At 36.0% G+C, this 20,929-nt stretch overlaps 2 protein-coding genes across 41 annotated transcripts in view; both read left to right on the top strand.

The window, feature by feature from the left end:
* pds5a (PDS5 cohesin associated factor A) overlaps positions 1-20,929 on the top strand; it is a 485,752-nt gene that overhangs the window by 258,026 nt on the left and 206,797 nt on the right. The window lies entirely within an intron of this gene.
* Positions 1-20,929, top strand: part of adgrl3.1 (adhesion G protein-coupled receptor L3.1) — a 209,680-nt gene that overhangs the window by 59,775 nt on the left and 128,976 nt on the right. For 31 of the 40 annotated variants that reach the window (XR_015476579.1, XR_015476578.1, XR_015476577.1 and 28 more), the window contains one exon: positions 11,128-11,241. Coding sequence is in view for 37 of the 40 variants with exons in the window: in XM_087237172.1 (XP_087093298.1) it covers positions 11,169-11,241 (73 nt within the window). In the remaining 3 variants the exon portion in view is untranslated. The remainder of the gene's footprint in view (positions 1-11,127; positions 11,242-20,929) is intronic. The other 9 variants (XM_087237147.1, XM_087237143.1, XM_087237140.1 and 6 more) reach the window with 1 other exon arrangement.

Genomic DNA, 20,929 nt, shown 5'->3' with positions numbered 1-20,929 from the left:
TACATCAACATACTAAAATAAAGTTCTGAGCAACTTCTGGTTCACACAGGTCTAAAAAACAGTGGGCCCTATCCTACACCCGACGCAAGATGTGTATGGCGCGATTTGTTGCAATTTTCAGACCAGTGCAACTCTTTGCAAATTTTTAAATTTTGCGCCACGTTATTAAAATAGAAAATCCATTTGAATCAGAACTGAATTTAGAAATAAATTTTTCTATTTTTGAAACAAATTTTATTTTTTAGTTTTGAAACAAATCTTTACGCTTAACAAACAGATTTAAATATGTAGACTAATGGATGTCTTCAGTGGAGTGCGTACAACATAATTTCCTTATTCACAAAAGTAAAACAGTAAAATAAAAAGTAAAAGTAAAGTAAAGAGAAAGTAGAAAGGCCGAATGGAGGAGGCTCATTATTTATCCTTGTGCTGCAGAGTGTCTGTTTAACTGTTTTCTCACTAGTGAAGTGTTCAGTTTTTCAAAAAGGTCTGCCATGTAAATAGCAAATGCGCCATGGCACGACGCAACTGACTCTTAAAGGAAATGGCAAATGAGACTCTGATTGGTTCATTCTCAAAACACACCTATAACTCATTAAGAGAATAAGCACAAGCCTGTTAGACCGTGTTCTGGGACATATTTTTCCATCTTTAAAATAGCAAAAGTGGATTTGTACACACCCTTAGTGCTTTTGCATCATGCGCTTAAGACTTTGTTCCTAGATCGTTAAAATAGAGCTGAGTATGTAGCCCAGTTTGTTTCTCATAGATTTCTTATCACTGTGGAAAAATATACTTGAAAATAATATTTAGAAAATGTTCATGTGTATACTTTTTCAGGCAGTGACAGTTTTATTACATTTGAGTAGTACACCAACCCAAAATAACCACCTAGTTGGCAGTGCAGTGATGCCACTATTGAGTTATCACTGTGTCAACCTTTTCAACTTGGAGTGAATCCTGCTTTCCTTACACACTTGGCATGATAATTTAGGGTATTTATTCCAGCATTTAAAAGTGCTTGTCACTCCCAAATCTTGCAAAGTGTACACGGCCTGTGTGTTTCTTTTGAGCACATTGTGGAGAGCTAAACTGTCAACACTTTGATTTGTGGGCATAATTAGCACATAAGAGTGTAATAAAAAACAGGAAAAAGACATGGTGCTTCAAAAGCAGAACAATGCAAGAGTATATTTGTAGAGCTCTTTCAGAAGCAACACATGGAAGTAATCAGATATACTCATTTGAGATTGTCCACATTACGTAACAAACACCCCAAACATCAGCCCTCAGCATATTAGCCACCACTGTTTGCATTTTTTAATATTGTTTGGCAGAACAAATTAATTCTTTGCCTTCAAACTGCACAGACGAAACCGAGCTACTAAGGAAAACAGAACCCACGCAGAACAAAACCCTATTAGCATATGCGTCATCACAAGAAACATTATCATTTCAGTTCCGGCTAATGTCAAGAGCACAGCCTGCTATCTGTCTGCCCTTGACTTTGACTGAGGACATCAACCTGGCACCCTGTGGCACAACAAGAAAGTAGGGAAAGGAGGGAATGGGCCACACATGAGAACAATCGCACACTGCGTCATGCTGTGCAACACCATGTCTTGCTCTCATAAAATATTCATAAAAATGGTGGCTTCTACTGTACGTTTTTAATTTTGAACTGGATGGATTTGATATTACAGTCCATTTCCATTCTGAATCACTCTAAGTGTGAGTGTAATCAATGGAAACGGGAAGACTGTGAATGAACACCTTATTCTACAGCCCAATTCAGTTCCAAAACATTCAGGCAGCGACACTTCCATTATTTCTGGGTATACAGAACTAAAGCATGCAGCTAGTAATGGAGCGATGCCACTGTTGAGTGATTGCTATGCTAAAATACCTCTATTATGCTTTTTATGGATATTACCTTTCATGTTGTGTGAATGTAAAAGATCTTCAAAGTTTCAAAGATCAAAGTGAATGATAAATGGAGTTATTGTCTCCCCAAAGAAAGAACCAATTCTGAACTGCCTGAAATGAGTTGGCAGTAGTTCCAGTCTTACGCTGGCTACGCATTTGAAGATTTTAAACCCAATTTTGGGCCCAGATTCTTCCCCCAATGATTGGGGTTGTCCCAACCCACCTTTTGTCCAAAAATTCCTCAATTGTGTGGTGTCATTATGATTATTTGGCCGGTCCCAATCGAATCAGAGCCTCCCCATTCAGAAATTGTTACAAATGTGTTTGGTATTTACAACTCTTGATCAGACTGCCACTGGTAGGATACACACAACAGCCAATGAGAGTGAGCAAGCTTCACCAGTGGGATGTTGTGTACCTTTATATCCAACATAGCAGCCACAAACATGTCATTATGTAATAATGGCAATGGAATACACTTATGTTAATAGTAGGTAACACTTTAGTTTAAAGGGGTGGTCCAGTATGTATTTTTAAGGTTTAGTAATGTTTATATCTTACTTTGATTATATACAGCTACTCAGCTAACATGAAAACCAATGTCATAGTTCCTCTAAAAGGCCCGCCCTCAAGAGGCTCTGATTGGTCAGCTAACATAATGTGCTGTGATTCGTGGATCGGGTCCACGTCACCAGGAAGTGTCACGGCCCTACAAGCACGTGCTTTTGCGCTGTGTAAACACTGTTAGACAGAGTAGCTGTTAGCAGTATCAGTTTGTGCCTGAATCAGACAAAAAATGACACAGAGGACACAGCTGAACCTCACGCCTGCTCTCTAAAATAAATTCTGACAAGTGTCTTTCACTTGTATTCGGAATAAGCATGTGTAAGTAATATGAAACGTTCACATATCTTTTGCGAGTTTGTTATTTGAGATGTATAACACAGGAAAAGCGGCAGCATAGAGAGACACTGCAACACTGCTGAAGATTGTGGCTGTTTGCAGCGGTTTGACAGATAAAAAATTTGTAGCTAAATTGTTAAATTATTTGTTGTTTGGCACCAATATTTATTAGTGCCAAACAACATTTCCCGTTGCTTACATCCTTGTTTAGGATCTTGCTACAACATACCATTAACGCTATACACTATGCATGTAATGGATCAATTTTAACAAATAAAAATTCTTACAGGCTGTGACTCACAATCCACAGCTTCTTCTAATATGGTTGGCGCTGTTCCTTCTTTGAAGAGTTTTAGCTGAATCCAGGACTGAACTGGAAGGACTCTGGAATCTGTCCATTTTCAAATGCTTGTTATGTATTTTTATAATTCTCTCGAACATTAAATAAAAATAAATAAAATAAAATAAAATTAAATTAAATTAAACTGTAAGCACTTCTCTCTTTGTGTCGTTTCCTTTGTAAGTTCAAATACAGAAACAGCACAAGCTCTATTGAAATAGCAGTGTTTGAATGGCATTTTATCTTTCACTGCTATAACATTACAGCATAACTGGTCACGCCCCAGCTGAATCCAGGACTGAACTGGAAGAGACTCTGGAATCTGTCCATTTTCAAATGCTTGTTATGTATTTTTATAATTCTCTCGAACATTAAATAAAAATAAAATAAAATAAAATAAAATAAAATAAAATAAAATTAAATTAAATTAAATTAAATTAAATTAAATTAAATTAAATTAAATTAAATTAAATTAAATTAAATTAAACTGTAAGCACTTCTCTCTTTGTGTCGTTTCCTTTGTAAGTTCAAATACAGAAACAGCACAAGCTCTATTGAATTAGCAGTGTTTGAATGGCATTTTATCTTTCACTGCTATAACATTACAGCATAACTGGTCACGCCCCTTTGCTGCACAGGGTGTATGCGTGTGGTGAATGCGTATAACCTGAAGTGTTTGTGATCTCACTAGCCCGGATGCATTTTTTTAAAGTCCCCAAACTTTGTTCGCTGTAGGCTTTGCTAAGCTAACTCTGTAAAAGCCAATGTCTCCCTTTGCATTGAACTTTGAGCGTATTACATTCAAAGATGTTATGTTTACAAAGCTATATTACATATCAACTAAAATTCAAAAATATGATATTGTAGTGGACCACCCCTTTAAGTAACAATTCACACTATTTACTACTGGTTTATTACCTGCCTATTATTGGCATATAAACAATTTATTATTACAAATAAGTATTAAGTATTATTTTATTTTACATCCCTAATCCTACCTAATACGTAAACCCAATTACTACCTTACTAACTATGATTAAGCAGCTAATTAGTAATTTATTGAGCGGAAAGTCTTTTTGGTTTGCTAATAGCATGAAATGTACAGTTAAAATAAAGTGTGACCCAACAGTATTTCCCATGTTTTTCATAGAGTAGGCTGACAATGTTGATCGATATACATATTTATTTTTGTTCAGAAATAATGCTTGATCATAAGGTTTTATTTAGATTCTCATCTTTAGGATAATTCCTGGGGGTCACTCAGGTCTAGTGGTCTGGTCAAATGATCAAGTGTGTGTTCAGAAGGGTGTAAGGTTACAAATGAGTCTTTAACTTCACACTGGAATATTCAGGTTCTAGTTATTCACATAGTCCGTGACTTGTGCATTGTGTGTGTGTTTTTGGGACATTGTAATAAAAAAAAAAAATTCATATACTTTTTTTCTATATTTAATGTTGAAACTTATCCACATCTCAAAATCACTCAGAATGCTGATAGAATTTGATAATTCCAAGTGCCACTAAGTCTGTGCTCTCCCTTAGTAGCATTTTTCAAATGGCCTAACGTGCCCAAAGCCTTACATACATTAACATAATGTCAGTTATTGTCCTCATTGGCTGTCTGCAAACGGCATTATTTTGACCTACCCTCTAACATTGTAATTGTAGCTGAGGCCTGAAAGAGTTTGCTTTGGTGTTGTTGACACGTTGAGAAGATGCTGTTTTCTGCGCTGTGAAAGCAAATCCACTTTGCATGACCTGGCATTGACCAAACGGCAAAACTGACACCATCGTTACTGTTCGTATCTCTGTGTAGACAAATGCTGACCAAGCCTCCGGAGCTGAAATTCAGATGTTAATGGGCATTTGGCTTTCTAGCATGCATTGTAAGCAGCAAGACAATCTGACCAATCAGAAGAGAGTAGGCTCTCGAAAAGGAAGGGTTTAGAGAAAATAGATACTTGAATTAACTTAAAGAAAAGAGCTGATGATGCAGTGTTTATTATGAGAAAAATATTTTTTGACCTTGATTTGATTAAAACCGTATAGGAGACAAAATGAGGAGCCATTAAAATATCATTATAGGAACACTAACAAATGCAGTTTGGAGACTTGCATTTCTGATGCGTGTACTGATAATTTAGGGCATTATTTTCATTATGATATACGAATGATATTTTACATTTGCCCTTGACTTTGACTGGGCATGACAATTTGGCACCCCATGGCACAGGAAGAATGATTTAGGGAAATGGGCTATGCATGAGAATATTCCTTCATAAAGTAAAAACGGATGTGTCATGCTGCGTAACGCCATGTCTTGCCCTCATAAAAAATTCATTAAAATGGCGGCTTCTACTGTATGTTTTTCATTTTGAACTGGGCAGATTTGATTATACAGTGTTTTGTTAAATCAGAATCACTCCCAGTGTGTGTGTGTGTGTGTATCTGTGTGTGCGTGTAATCAGTGGAAATGTGTAAGGGAGAAAGCACCATATCCTGCCCCGAGGTTCCGTGTTCTACCACCTGCCAGCTGCCACACACACACACACACACACATACACACATACACATACACGCACACACGCACACACACTGCCTCAGGGTAGACCAGACTGTAAGATCCAATTAGCAAGGCCATAGACCATGCCCAGAGTCAATGTGGAGGAAATTACCATTTATGAGTTCTCTTTCATACAAGCACACACACACACAAGCATATATACCTGTAACACTTGCTCACAATCTCTTGTGAGAGCCGATTTCGATGTTTGGATGCTGTCAGGTCGCTGTTATCAACACACAAGAGATACATTTTTCAGTTTATATAACTCTGAGCTGCTAATGTGCGAGGCACGCTCCGAACGTAGCAGTGTATAATTCCCACAGAGGAATTAGGAAACGTTCCATGAAACGGAAGACAAGAGAAAGATTTCGCCTTTTTTTCTCCCTCTCTTTCTCTGTCCTGCTCCGCTGCTTTTTATAGAAGCTGTGGCTGGAATCACACATCATTTATCATTCTCCACCTCATCTCCCGCTTTCCCTCTCTCTCTGTCACTCGCTCTCTCTCATTTTGTCTGACCTTTACATCTCACTCAGTTTGGGCTAATGTATTCACAGAATGTGTGTGTGTGTGTGTATGTGTGTGTGTCATGGCGGGCTAATGCTCTAATCAATGAGGGGAGGTAATTGGAAGGTGATTGTTTGGGAGCCCCTTATCCAAGATCTATTGGCAGACATAATATATTACACAAAGAGATTTCAACTAGCGGGTCTGATGCAATTCAGCGGAGAGAGAGAGAGAGAGAGAGAGAGAGAATAGAACTGATTTCACATGCTGCATGCTAAACAGTTCATTCCAGAAATGAAAATGGTAAGAAAGGCTGTGATTGGTCAGGATCTTTGATTTTTCTCTAAACATTGATTATGTTACATCACATGTGATAATAGTGGTTTCGAGAAAAACATCAATCTCACCAAATCTCATTTTCAACCTCACTTCTGTAATAAAAAAAATATGTTTACCATAGTGCAAAAAAACATCTGCTGTCAAATGTCAAGTAAATTTGATACTGATTTTGTAATGACTAACAAAATGAATGAAAATACTATATTACAGTATAAAGGGATTGCTGTGATTTACTGAAGGCACACACTAAAATGTCATTCTGTGTAACAACACATACAGGGTACTGCAAAAAAGGCATGTTTAGAACAAGAATCTTTTAATGGCTTATTGACCTTATTCTGCGATGCTAAAGTGCGCTCGTTTTTGTGATTGTTTTAGACGTCTGATTCAGCTGCCTATGGGAGAAATGACTAGAAATAATAAACAGTAGAAAACCGTCTGCTCTATAAACAAGTGTGTTCATGACTATAAATAAAAATATAATAAGCAAATATCAGTTTGCAACATCAATCAGCATAACTAGTTATTTTTAACTCTTAAAAATCAATTGAAGTGAATGAGACCAGAGTCTCGAGCCAAAAACATTCCTATGGCTGTGGCCGCTTGTACATAAAAGAATAAGGTCAATAGAAATCCACAAAACACTAAATAATTGTAATAATGATTTTTTTATACTTATGCTGTTCTTAAGAATGCTAGGCATTAACCATTTGTCAGCAATACATTTTTAATAATTAAAAACAATTAAATAAAAGGCAATACTATCCAACATCCTGTTATATATGCTCACAATTTATTTTAATAGTCCGTTTGTTAAATTTAAGTTATATTGCATCTACAGTACATCTCAGTAGTTTGGGGTTAGGGTTAGTGTAAACCGTCATGTACTTGCAAAGTTTCTTATAGTCAGTTAAATGCCTGTTGAAGGAGCAGTATCAACAGACATTAAGCAGACAGTCTACTAATACTCAAATACACCATCAGAATAAAGTGTTACCTTATATATTATTAAGAGCACATCTCAAAGTGTTTTGTTTCTTTTTTATAGTAATAAATTTGTTACATTAAATGAAGATGTAGCACTCAGTATATTACATTAATGCTAATATTGTTGTAACAATAGTCACTTTATTAATCAGGGGTCGCCACAGCGGAATGAACTGGCAACCCAGTACTGGGAAACATTGATTCACACACATAAACCCTACGGCAAATTTAGTTTATTCAATTTACCTATACTGCATGTCTTTGGACTATTGGGGAAACCAGAACACTCAGACGAAACCCGGGCGAACACGGGGAGAACATGCAAACTCCACACAGAAATGCCAATTGATTTACCTTCTTGCTGTGAGCCGACAGTACTACCGACCATGCCGGCTTCACTATTAAGTGCCAAATATCTAATTCTCAAAAAGAGCCCACAGTTACCTCATCTGTCATGTTTTCTGGCTGACTTTACTCGCTTTGTTTCTGTCTCCTGCTATCCTGATGTATGAACGCAGTTGCATCTTCTTGCGAACCAGCAATCTTCTTGCTGTGAGGCGACCAAACCACTAAGCCACTGTGCCACACATTATTGTAATAGTAGAATTAACTAACTATATATTGACATTGATTTTATGAAATATGTTTGAAACATTTAATTAGATACCTAACTTTAAAATGTATTATAGTATTTATCATGCTATTAATGTTTGTAACATCATTTTGGACCCGTAGTTCAATTTGACCCGTACATACTGTAAACTTTGATATTTATTTATGAGTATTCATATTTAATGTATTGTATGTAGTGGTGGAAATAGTACTGAAAAATTCTACTCAAGTAAAAGTACCATAACTTCCCCAAAAATGTAGTGCAAGTAGAGTAAATGTATCTGTTGTAAATGTAAGTATAAATAAAAAGTAGCCATTTTAAAAAATGGAAAGTTGATGCGATTACATGCAGTTTGTGCAGGGATGTGTAAACGTAACATTCTGTAGTGCATATAGTAATCTTGCTATATTCATTATTTCCTTTTAACCTTCCTTTCATTGTTTGTTTGTTCTGTCCTTTCTTTGTGTCCTTTGTTCGTTCCTTTATTTATTTGTTCCTTCCTTCATTCCTTCCTTCATTCGTTCGCTCATTCATTTATTCGTTCATTCATATTTTTGTTCCTTCCTTTCTTATGCCCTATGTTCATTCATTTATTCGTCCTATTTTTGGTTTGTTCAGTCCTTCCTTGAATCCTTCCTTCATTCATTTGGTCCTTCCTTCCTTCATTAGTTCGGTCCCTCCTTCATTCGGCCCTTCCTTCTATTTTTCATTCGTTCCATTTAGTGATTGTTTAAGGCCGATTGGTGATTACAGTCATCATACAATCGTCATCCTTCATTTTCTCATCAATGACATGCAGTCTATGAACAGTCTCTAAGTCATTATGTGTAAAGATTTTGGACATCTTCTTGGACATTTTAATGCTTTCTAAAGGTTTTCTGCATTTATAAAGTGCCCTTGTCTTGAGTTTGTTCATTATGATGTGACTTACATTCTATGTGCGATTTGATTGGACAGAAATCACTGATTTTTCTAATCACCATAGACAAGAGAGATGTACTAAAAATGTGCTTAAGAGAAAGTAAAAGTACACATTTCAAAAAATACTTAGCAAATTACAATTCCTGAGAAACATTTCTCAATTACAGTAGTTTAAGTATTTGTGATTTGATACTTTACACCAATGATTGTACATTTACAAATTGATATCAAATAAAAAGTGCAAATAGCAAAGTGCAAGTTTATTCATATTCTTTGGTGTGCTGCCCATGCTTTTCATTGATTTGTTAGCGATTTCTTTTTCTAAACATTCGATTGGGAGTGAAGTGGGTTTGTGTTTTCGCCAAGTTGTGATGGGAACTAAAAGCTACTGGCGGTTTTTAAAAGCGATGAACATTTCAGCATGTTCCCCCCAAAATATCTGAATACTGGAAAGCAAACTGCCCTCGCCAAACTACTTCATAGGTTCTTTAAGCCAATTTGATCTCACTGATGTTGACATTTTACATCTTTATTCAGTTATGCATTCAAAGTGGGGATAAACTGGAAATCTTTCTCAAAGCAGATGGTAATTGAATTGACCACAGATATACATTTATTTCTGTCACTGTCAACATTTGAAACCATCCGCTTGGCATTACTTGAGCTACAAGGATGCTCATGACCATTGACAACACCCCTCTTAATGGGACCCATGTCATCAAACGAGAGGATCGCTAAACCTGACATCTGACAGTGTTTGTGAGCGAAATAGGAAACGGTTCATTCCCACACACAGGATGCCCTCGGAAATCTCCAGTCAGGTGATGTTTTTTCAAGGCCAGTGTCTCTGTACATCTGGATGATGCTGATGTATTCATGTGACACACGCTGTCATCTCCTCACGGCCTCCTGTCTAATCCGAACATTCCCATACACCCGAACAACAGTAAACACCAAAACACACGCAAAATGTGCATGAATGAGTACATTGAGCAGGCTAATGGGTGTTCTGTGCATGCAAATCTGTACCTTTACAGCAAAAGACAAAAGAATCTCCTCTTCTCTCTTCTGCTCCTAAATTAGGTCATATCTGAGTGTAGCACAGTGCCACACAAGAGCTGTCGCCCCGGAAACCAGAGATGCCCCACAGCACTCTGGGAGTATGACTGTCACTCTCACTCAGCACAGCAATTAGGGCCCACACACACACACGGTCAAACTGCAACACACACTTAACATACCTGTACTTATACACAAATATACAAAAATGCCAAGGGACCAATCTTATATTGCACTGTCTGACAGCTTGAAAAGTACTCTGCAAAACACACACACACACACCTGAGTGCGTCAGATTGCCGCTTGTCATATAATGATTTTGTGAAGCTAAGCTTGGAAACTTGAAAAGCTGAAATGTGTTTGTGTGTGTGTGCATTTTTAAGTGCCCCATGGGTTTGGACTGGAAGGTTTCCATGGTTACCCGTTGAGGGAGATAAAACTGAGCTTTAAGATGTGTGTGTGTGTTTGCACATGTTTCAGTTGCATGTGTGTGTGTCCATTTGGGCTTATACCGGGTGTAATAATCATGAAATATGACAGAGATGTCATGTGGTGGTCATCGGCATGTGTGTGTGCATGTGCTCCTGCCAAGCAGGATTTGTCAAGACTGTCTTTTCCTCCCTTTTTTCTTTTTGGTGTGTGCCAGAATTCATCCTGCTCTCTATTTTCAGACCTACATGTACATACAGTACGACCTACATATGAATTAGATTTAAACAACAGCAGCGTGTGTTCCTGGGCTCTTATGGTAGCCTGCGTTTTGACTTCTCCAGCTTCGTTGAGGTCATGGAGAAGTGTCTTTTCGCTTTGGTTTGAAGAAAATGGTATTTTAGGGCTCATTAACTTTCATCGTGCATATTGAACGAGTACATACAGATCATATGCTTAATGTCAAGTTGATGTTGAATGAACTGAACAAATAGCCTTGCTTTATCTGTCTGTATATATGCTTTTGTCTTTCTCTCTCAGGTGTAACAACCGAACTCAGTGTGCAGTCGTAGCTGGCCCTGATGTTTTTCCTGATCCGTGTCCTGGAACGTACAAATACCTGGAGGTTCAGTATGAGTGTGTGCCATACAGTAAGTACGAGAATAAAATACTATTTCTCATATGTATTTGAACAGACATCTAACTTTAGGTGTTAAACTTTGGCGCAAAACTTATTTTTGCTCGAGGCTATAGACAGAAATTATGTCTCAAATTGCGCAGCTTAAAGATGTTTACTGGTACTTCCCAGAGATCTATGTATGTGTCAACGTCTTCTGGTTTGTTTTGTGGTGTTCTGGGTTTAATTCAAGCTCCACTTTCTCAACAGAATTTGTGGCGTAGTGTAAATGTCTACAAAAATATTTTAGATTTATCCCTCAGGGTTACAGTGAAGCTACAAAGAAAGTAATTAAACATGTGTTAACCTAAACATTACCCTAAATGCTGATTTATATGCATATTTAGGTGCAGTAATGTAAAGCTTGTCATTTAATGAAAGCCACGGTAAGAATTCTTATTTAAAATGCAGGTGTTATTTGGACTGAATAGTTTTTAAAATAATTTATATTGTCATTTTAGGGTTAAACATTTTGCAACACAGAAGCAAACCAAATAAATGTATTAAACTAGATTTGTTTTTATATTTCTTGTAATATAGTGTGTAATAAAATGGCTAAAAAACAAATAAATTTAAGATCCAAGCATTTGATGGTACTGTATGTTAGAATAATCTACAACCACATAACATTTCAAAACCACTCGGAACACCTCAACGACTGCTTATCAACACCATTTTATTCAGAAATGCGTTATTTGACAGGTTCATGATTCATGAACTCTTTACTGTGTGATATTGACAGGAAATTATAATCATTTTCCCCTTTTTTAAATTTAATATACAATGTTTTTGGATATAATTAAAACAACAATTCTTATATTATTATTATTATTATTATTATTATTATTATTATTATTATTATTATTGGCAATTAGGCATGGGCCAGTATAAGATTCTGACGGTATAATAACCTTGGTAATTTAATAATTTTATTTAATAATATCACAATTTCACGGTATTGTGATTACTGCAAAAAATATATTATTTTTTAACATTTTTCCCCTTTTAACACAATATATTTTATTTTAAGAAACATTTTTAATATTTTGGAGCATTAAACATGTCAGGCTAAATAATTCAAATAAATCATTGACTTCTACTTTCTTCATTAGTTTCAAAAACACAGATTTCTTTGCAATTTAAAATGACATCTTTTGATACCTTTTCTGCTGGACATATTGTCGTCCTAAAAAAGTAAAAAAAAAAAAATCTTAACCATACAGTAGGATCGGTATAGCAGAAAAATTTGGCGGTTTAAAAAACCTTGATTTTTCCAAACCACGGTATACCTTGAAAACGGTTATCATCCCATGCCCATTGGCAATACATTTTGTTTGCACCCATTGTGCAGACTAGCCTTGTAGCTTAGGTTGTTTTAAATGAGCGTTCCATTTGTGGTCTAATGATGCTTATCATTTGTGGTCTAATGATGCTTATCATAGAAAATGATTTCACTTTGACCCCCTTTTTTCCCTTAATCAGAGTTATAGAAATGCACGAAATGTGAAGATTGCATTTTTAGATCAATTATTTAGTGATAGTCTGTTTTATCATTTGAGCTATGAAGTTCAAGAAATTGTCCTTTTGAGGTAGAAATACTTGGTAGATGAAAAGTTATGCCTGACTGATGTAATTCCAATGTGATTCCTGTAAACAGTGTTTTACAGATAGTTACGTCATGTCCCCTCTTATTATTATTGCACATGTAGTGTGATATTTACCAGCTTTACAGACTTTCTTACGGTCATCTTAAGAACCAAGTTGAAATATTGGAAGTAACTTTAGCCAGATGGCCGGTACATGATTTGCATGGCAACACATATATGTTTAAGTCATGTATCTGTACTTTTGTCTTTTGTCTTTTTTGCCTGGCCCTGTGTACTCTGTACAGTGTAAAAATGCTGGCTTTCACACAATTCATTCATATTGTCCCTACACAAATTGGTAATCTTAACAAATTCAAGTAATTTGAGCATAAAACAATTAAGTTGTCCTAAAAAAATTCTCAGGAATTATGTTGTATATTATTATTATTATTTTTACTATTTTGTAGTGTGCCTCACTTTGTATCCGGTAAGTGGAGACTGAAAAATATCTTTCACCACAAAGAAAATCTTGCTTCTGTTTTCTAAAAGCCACCAAATCAGGACTGAACAGAATATTTTAGCAGATAAAACATGTTATGAATTTTGTAAATTATTACATTCATCTTTTTTCAACACATTTTTACCTTTGGATGTTACAATACTTTAGATTTTTTTTGGAAACAATCTTAGACAGCAACCACTGGAATGAAAATTCCAGAAAAATTGTATCTGTCATGTTAGGATAGGCAATATTAAGCATAAGGACACAAACATGTAATTCTAAGAAACCTTTTCTTTGATTGTCAGTATTCTGTTCATCTCCTTGTAAAATAAAAACAAGTCGGGATATTTTCAAAATATCTAATGTGCATTTTTATTATTGCTGGCCAAAGAATAATCATGACACATACAAAATAACACATACATCACATACAAAATAAAGGTTTGTTTTGACCAAGAACATACAAAGATACATAATAAATATACACAATACTCACACTTAAATTAATTTAATTAACTAACAACTTTTATTTAGTATGCGATTAATCACGATACATTTTGCTTAACACTGATTTCAAATCTTAGTAAAAACCTTATAGGCATGTGTGAAAAAAAAAAGTTTGCGATTGAATAAAATACTGTAGCTTCTAAATGGCACACTATGCACTTATGCACTATGTACTTATGCACTTACACACTCAACAGCATAGTATATGAATGTAATGTAGTCCCAAATGGAATACTAATGTTTTATTTCTTTACTAAATGAAAATTCTAACTTTTCCCTGATGACTTTGACGGTTGCCAAATTAGTGAAATTAATGACTAAAAGTGTCAAATAATACCTTCCATGATTATAACATACTGCTTTCACAATCCAAAATAAATAAAGTAATCCAACATGAGCGGCCAAAAGCTCCGCCCCTTCCGATACGTGAGCAAAGCTGCGGTCGTTGAGTGCGTGAAGTGTCCATCATTCCACTCTTATTTTTAACAGTTGAATAAGTGTATCATGCAGGTAATTGAAGTGCACTTATTATTTTTATAGTTATATATGAGTTATATATAGTTATATATGAGTTTTCAGTGTGAACACAGTAATTATTACTATTTATACTACAAAATGGCATAAAATAGTGCATAAGGATGCGGTTTTGGACGCACCATGTTTATTATTTGTATGATCAATTTCACCACTATGGCCATTTAAGGCAGAACTACTCAAAGCGTCTCTGTTTTCAATTTTTTTCGATGTTAGAAAAAAAAAAAAATTCTGTACAAACCTGTGTGAACAGTCAGTCGCAGTACTAGTGTTAAACGTTAGTTCTAGTGTTAAAAGTTTACGGTAATGACATTTATAAAGGATAATATGCCACAAATAATGTTGACGTATGAAAGAAAAAGTAACCACTTGGCTCAAAATTGGCTTTCAAAAATAGGTAAAAAACGTAAATTCACATGTACTCTCACAAAAATCCTAAGTCCTCAAGACCACCATAATGACACCATTAGTTCTGGATCTATTCACTGTCACTGAGTCATTTGCATCTTAAGCTGGAACTTTTCTGCTTTCCTAGCACCTCAACTTTGCAGTGATTGCTACCTGGCACCTCAGTCAAATCCGTCACCAAATATAATCTTGTACCTGACAGAAAAATAAAAATGAATGCGCTTTTGTTGCGCTCATCCGCTGTTGTCCGGCCTCGTCCCTTGTCATGGCTCACTGGAAAAGAGCCTGTCAATCATCTGAGGGCAGAGCGATGTGGTTTCAAGTTCTCACAGTTTCTGTGGGGTTGGTGTTTCAATCTGGGGTGGCCATGGCAACGCTGACGATAAATCAGTATCGTATGACTGCGGCACTGGCAGCAGGAAAAGCCTGAATACACTCACACACTTTGTTTCACCTACACATTGACACAAACACTGATTCACCAATGGGTGGAAGAGCAGAGACATGCTGGAATTTCTTACACAGAGCTAAGTGACACAGAGGACACACAGGCAGGATGCACACACGGTTCTTTTTGACCTTTTGACCATAAATCGTCCTGCGCATAGGGGTCATGGAGTGTGTGTGTGTGTGTGTGTGTGTGTGGGGGTGGGGGGGGGGGGGGGGGGGGGGGGGGGGGATGGGGGTTTATAAGTGCGTGCATGTGTCTTTGTGACCATCTGGTCAAAAAAGTCTAAAACATTTTTTCCACAGGCCCACTAATTAGCAGGGAGGTCCATCATACATCCAGACGCACACACAAACAGTCTCACATGCACACACACACATGCAGGTAATTTAATTACTTCAGTCTTAGAAACCCTTGGGAACATGTTCCAAATGTTTTCTTGAGGTTTTTCTGGCTTTCTCTTCTCCCCTGTGATGGAGGAGTTGGCAGAACTCCAGTCAACCTTTCTGCTTTGGCCTCAATATGGGATGTCTGTTTTACCTACACGCTCACAAAACTTTAACTCCTATAGATACTCAGTACCTGCTTCTTAGATCTGCGTGATGAACTACTGTTTCTTAATGGAGGGAATAAAGTTGTTTTAAATGATTGTAGTTAATCATGGTCTTAGAATTGTGTGTCCCTGTATATCTTTTGCCTTGGAGTCATCATTTAATCACCCTCATAGTTCTTTTTTCTTCATCTGAAAGGCTAAATATATAATGAAGAGTGTTTGAACTGTTCTTGTCAATACAATGAAAGTCACTGGGGATCAAAAAAACTTGGGAATTGCCTCCTTGTTGAAAAAAAACAAAGTATACGCTGGTTAGGTAGGTTTTGAACCATGGTTGCTGGTCTGACTTAATGTATTCTTGTCCTTCCTTGTCATTTAAGCTGACTTTTGCTGATCAAGTGCTAGTTTAATCTCTCTTTTTTTTTTGAAAGTTTAGGACTAGCACTTGACAAGCAAAAAAAAAACAAAACAAAAAAACAATGTAAACCAGCAACCTTGGATAAAAAACTACCAGGATTTAACAGGGTTAATATATTTATGTAACCCACTCCCGTCAGCTAAAGATATTTTTATGATTCAATGTATTTGACATAAAATCATTCTACACAATGTAAATAATATTCTGTGAAAATGTAACCTTGATACCTTTAATATTGACTGTTGATTTAGGCCATGTCAAAGATTTGTTTCATTTCAGACTCAGAAAGTCATCTTTTTGAGAAAATCCAATTTAAAGAAAAGCATTATATTCAAAACTGCAACACATCTGAACCACCTGACCATGTGCTATTAACCGAATTAAAGCTGGGATTCTCCCATTTTCAGTGATGTATGGTACATTTATGGAAAGATTGTTTAAGTTTTGTTAAACAGGTCTAATTTTTAGGATGCAGTGGTTATAAAAATAACAACTATTAAGCAGTTTTATTTGTAAAAATAAATATCAATAAAATTGTTAGATATTATGTAATTATAATATAATATAAATGTAATAATGATGAATAGATATAAATTACAATACTGTAGTTTTTTTTTCACGTGTTATCATTACATTGGCTGTATGCAGAGTCAATTGCCATAACTACATAATAATCAAATAAAAAAGGTAGACTATTTGAGAAACTTTTCTTTGAATTTCTCCTCAGCTTTGTCCAAGAATGAGTCTCGCTTGTCATCCTCCAAAAAACCACTAGCTATGACGTTATGTTATAATCTGAGCCTCATTCATGCCTCTGATATGAAATATGTACAGCTGAAGTCAGAATTAATAGCTCCCTGAATTATTAGCCCCCTAATTATTTTTTTCCCAAATTTCTGTTTAACGGAGAGAAGATTTTTTTCAACACATTTCTAAATATAATGTTTTAATATCTCATTTCTAATAACTGATTTATTTTATCCTTGCCATGATGACAGTAAATAATATTTTACTATTTTTTACTATTATTATACTAGAATATTTTACTTTTCAAGACATTTCTATACACAATTCAAATTACATTTAAAGGCTTAACTAAGTTAATTAGGTTAACTAGGCAGGTTAGGGTAATAAGGCAAGTTATTGTATAACGATGGTTTGTTCTGTAGACTATCGGGAAAAAAAAGTTTTTACCTTAAAATTTTTATTTATTTATTTTTTTTATTAAAAACTGCTTTTGTTCTAGCCGAAATAAAACAAACAAGACTTTCTACAGAAAAAAATATATTATCAGTCATACTGTGAACATTTCCTTGCTTTGTTAAACATCATTTGGGAAATATTTAGAGAAGAAACAAAATTAAAAAGGGGGCTAAAAATTCTAACTGTTTGTGCCCTCGTGTTTGCAGTGTAAGCAGGTAGATCTTCATCTGTCAATGAGAGACTCAAATCAGTTTATATGGTAGCGAATGACATCAACTCTGATGCTTTAGCTTTTCAGAGGGAGAGCACAACATGTAAAGTATAAACAATATGAAACTATTTCATACATCACGTGAGCAAACTATTCCATTGGCTGTACATGTTATGGTGCCCAGTCCTGCTGCTAGAGACTTTTGTTTCAAGAGTTCACACTTAGATATTGTTTAATAATAATAATAATAATAACAGATTTAGCATGCTGTCCCGGGAGAGAACCCTAAGCTCAGAGATAATTGAGCCCAGTGCTTCTGCCTGGTCAATGAGCATGTAAGAGGGTACAAGATCAGGTAGTTCTCGAGAGGTCCTGGTAAAGGAGGAAAGGGGGAGATGGGGTGGATGAGGGGATTCTTTAAAAAAAGAAGATGAGGGAGTAATGCTAGTCGGGTTATTTATAGTGAGTCTGGAATGATCCGACTGGCTTACTAATGATTACAGAGAGACAAGCCCCGATCAATCATATCATGTGCTCCTCTCTAAATTAATTAGTAAAACTTCACTTATTTTTCATTTCCTGAAGAAAAAAATCTGTCATCATTTATTCAACCTCCACGGCAAAAAAAGATATTTTGTTGGGATCTGAACAGGTGATGGCCACTGTAGATGACTTCCAGAGTAGGAAAATACAATATGGAAGTCAAGTCAGTGGTGACCAATCATTCTGGAAGTGAACTACTCCTTTAATTAGTCCTGGATGGCTGTCTCGCTCTAGTCAATGCTAATGATTTGTGTATGTGCCAGAATAAAAAAAAATAAGTCTATATTGACTAAACATCTTCACTTCTTGGACTGGTTGTTCCAAAAAAAAAAAAAAAAAGATCTACTCTCAAATAGTGCCTCTATTCATTCAACAAATGGTGGCCTGAACTATATCTGTCTCTTTTTCATTTCAGGTTTGGTAATGATTTTGGTAAACATACAGCAGGAGTCTCTGTTACATCCTCCTTATCAGCCTGTCTTTTGGCTGTGATGGATTGCGTACTAGTAGAGGAAGTCGTAACCTTCCAGCAGGACTAAGCTCATCCTGTCTGCTCAGGCAGTTCTTTATTCATTATCACTGACAGCAAATGACTATCTGTTATTGATCCTTTTACAATGTGACTGAAACTTGACTAGGTGTGTGTGTGTGGGTGACATAATTGCTTCTAAATCAGATCTCTTGGAAGCTCATTCACACACACTCGCACATTCTTTCTCTCTTGTGTGGTGGCTTATTTATTGAGTGATGCATTAACAGTTCATCCTCATGCATATTTCATAGAGAGGTACACATGCAGACACGTACACAAAGAAGCATAAATTGCATCAACTGTCTACATTGTCATTTTTTTCAAGGCAAGTAATATTGTCATTTCATGAATACAATAAAAAAAAAAAAAACATTGCCATTCACTGTTGGTTGCATAATATTTCAACGGTGACAGGAATTTGAACTTATGACAAAATAGAAAGAAATATGAATAGTTTAGAAAATGCATGCAAATGTAAACTTGAGATTGTACAAACAACGAGAACCAGATTGTGTTTCACTTTAGTTTTACTACACTACCTGACAAAAGTCTTGTCAGTGATCCCAGTTGTAAGAGCAACAAATAATAACTTGATTTCTAGTTGATCATTTGGAAAAGTGGCAGAAGGTAGATTTTTCCATTGAGTTATATGTTAAACTGCATCCCAATCATCACAAAAACTGCAGAATACCTATTGGAACTCGCTTGTACCCAAGATTCTCACAGAAATCAGTCAAGTTTGGTGAAGGAAAAATCATGGTTTGAAGTTACATACAGTATGGGGGCTTGTGAGAGATCTGCAGAGTCAGTCAACAGCCTAATAAATCAAGACTTTTGTGCTTCCTATTATATTAAAAACCAAAGGATAGGGCATTCTCGTACTTCACTCCTTCTCATACTTCAGCCTCCACATCAAAGTTCCTGAAAGCAAAGAAGGTTAAGGTACTACAGGATTGGCCAGCCCAGTCACCAGGGAGTAATATGAAGGAGGAGACATTGAAGATGAATCTAAAGGATCTTGATAACCTCTGGGAGTCCTGCAAAAACACTTTCTTTGCCATTCCAGATGACTTTATTAAGTTATTTGAGTTGTTGCAGAGGTGTAAGGATGCAGTCTTCCGAGCTTATGGGAGTCATGCATAATATTAATTATTTTTCCACTGCAGCATGACTTTATATTCTATACTGTACATTATTTCTGTTAAGTGACAAGACTTTTGTCTAAGCAAAATCAGACCTTACTGTCCTAATTAAATCATTAAAAATCAAAGCATAACAATATTTTATTTTGGTAAAATAAGCGTAATCTAGAGGCCTTTGGCTTTCATATAAGCCACTTCTGATACCAAATGATCAACTAGAAGTCAAGATATTTGTCATTTCTAAAACTTAGATAGACGACAAGACTTTTGCCAGGTAGTGTAAATGAAATATATTAATAGTTTATTGTCTAGTTACTGTATATTCCGAACCCTTCTTCACAGTTCTAACACACTGCATTGGTCAAGGAAATTATGTCTTGTTTTTACATGCACAAATACAACTGCCACTACAGATTGTAATGTGGATTTACGTGTACTTTGATTACAAAAACATTCAATTCAATTCAATTCAATTCAGCTTTATTTGTATAGCGCTTTTACAATGTTGATGTGTCGAAGCAGCTTCACATAAATGGTCATAGTAACTGGAACAGTGTAGTTCAGTTTTTAGTATTTAAGTTCAGTTCAGTTCAGTTTAGCTCAGTTCAGTGTGATTTAAAATCATTACTGAGAGTTCAAACACTGAAGAGCAAATTCATCGATGCATATCCTGAACCATGCAAGTTAGTGGCGACAGTGGAGAGGGAAAAAAACTTCACCTGATAGAAGTGAAGAAAAAAAAACCTTGAGAGAACCAGACTCAGTTGGGCACGACCATTTTAATTTCTCCGCTGGCCAAAAGTCTTGTGCAGAGCTTCAGTTCGGTGGAAGCAGGCGTCAGCGAAGACACGTCTGTCCCTGGAGCGTCGCTGGAATCAGACTCACGTTCTCCACTCCCCATGACCATCAGCGCAGCAGCAGCTCAGGATATGGCCTGGTCCCGGAAATGGAAACCTTGGGATCATCTCGTCGCTGGAAAAAACATGCGTGTTAAATATAAATTACTGATACATTTAATCCTACAACATAAACTGCACATTAGGCATGGGATGATAGCCGTTTTCAAGGTATACCAGTGT

This window comes from Danio rerio, chromosome 1 (genome assembly GCF_052040795.2).
Source record: "Danio rerio strain M-AB ecotype USA chromosome 1, GRCz13ab, whole genome shotgun sequence".
Lineage (NCBI taxonomy): Eukaryota > Metazoa > Chordata > Actinopteri > Cypriniformes > Danionidae > Danio > Danio rerio.
The sequence above is the reverse complement of the archived record's forward strand: the minus strand, read 5'-3'. Positions and strand labels throughout refer to the sequence as shown.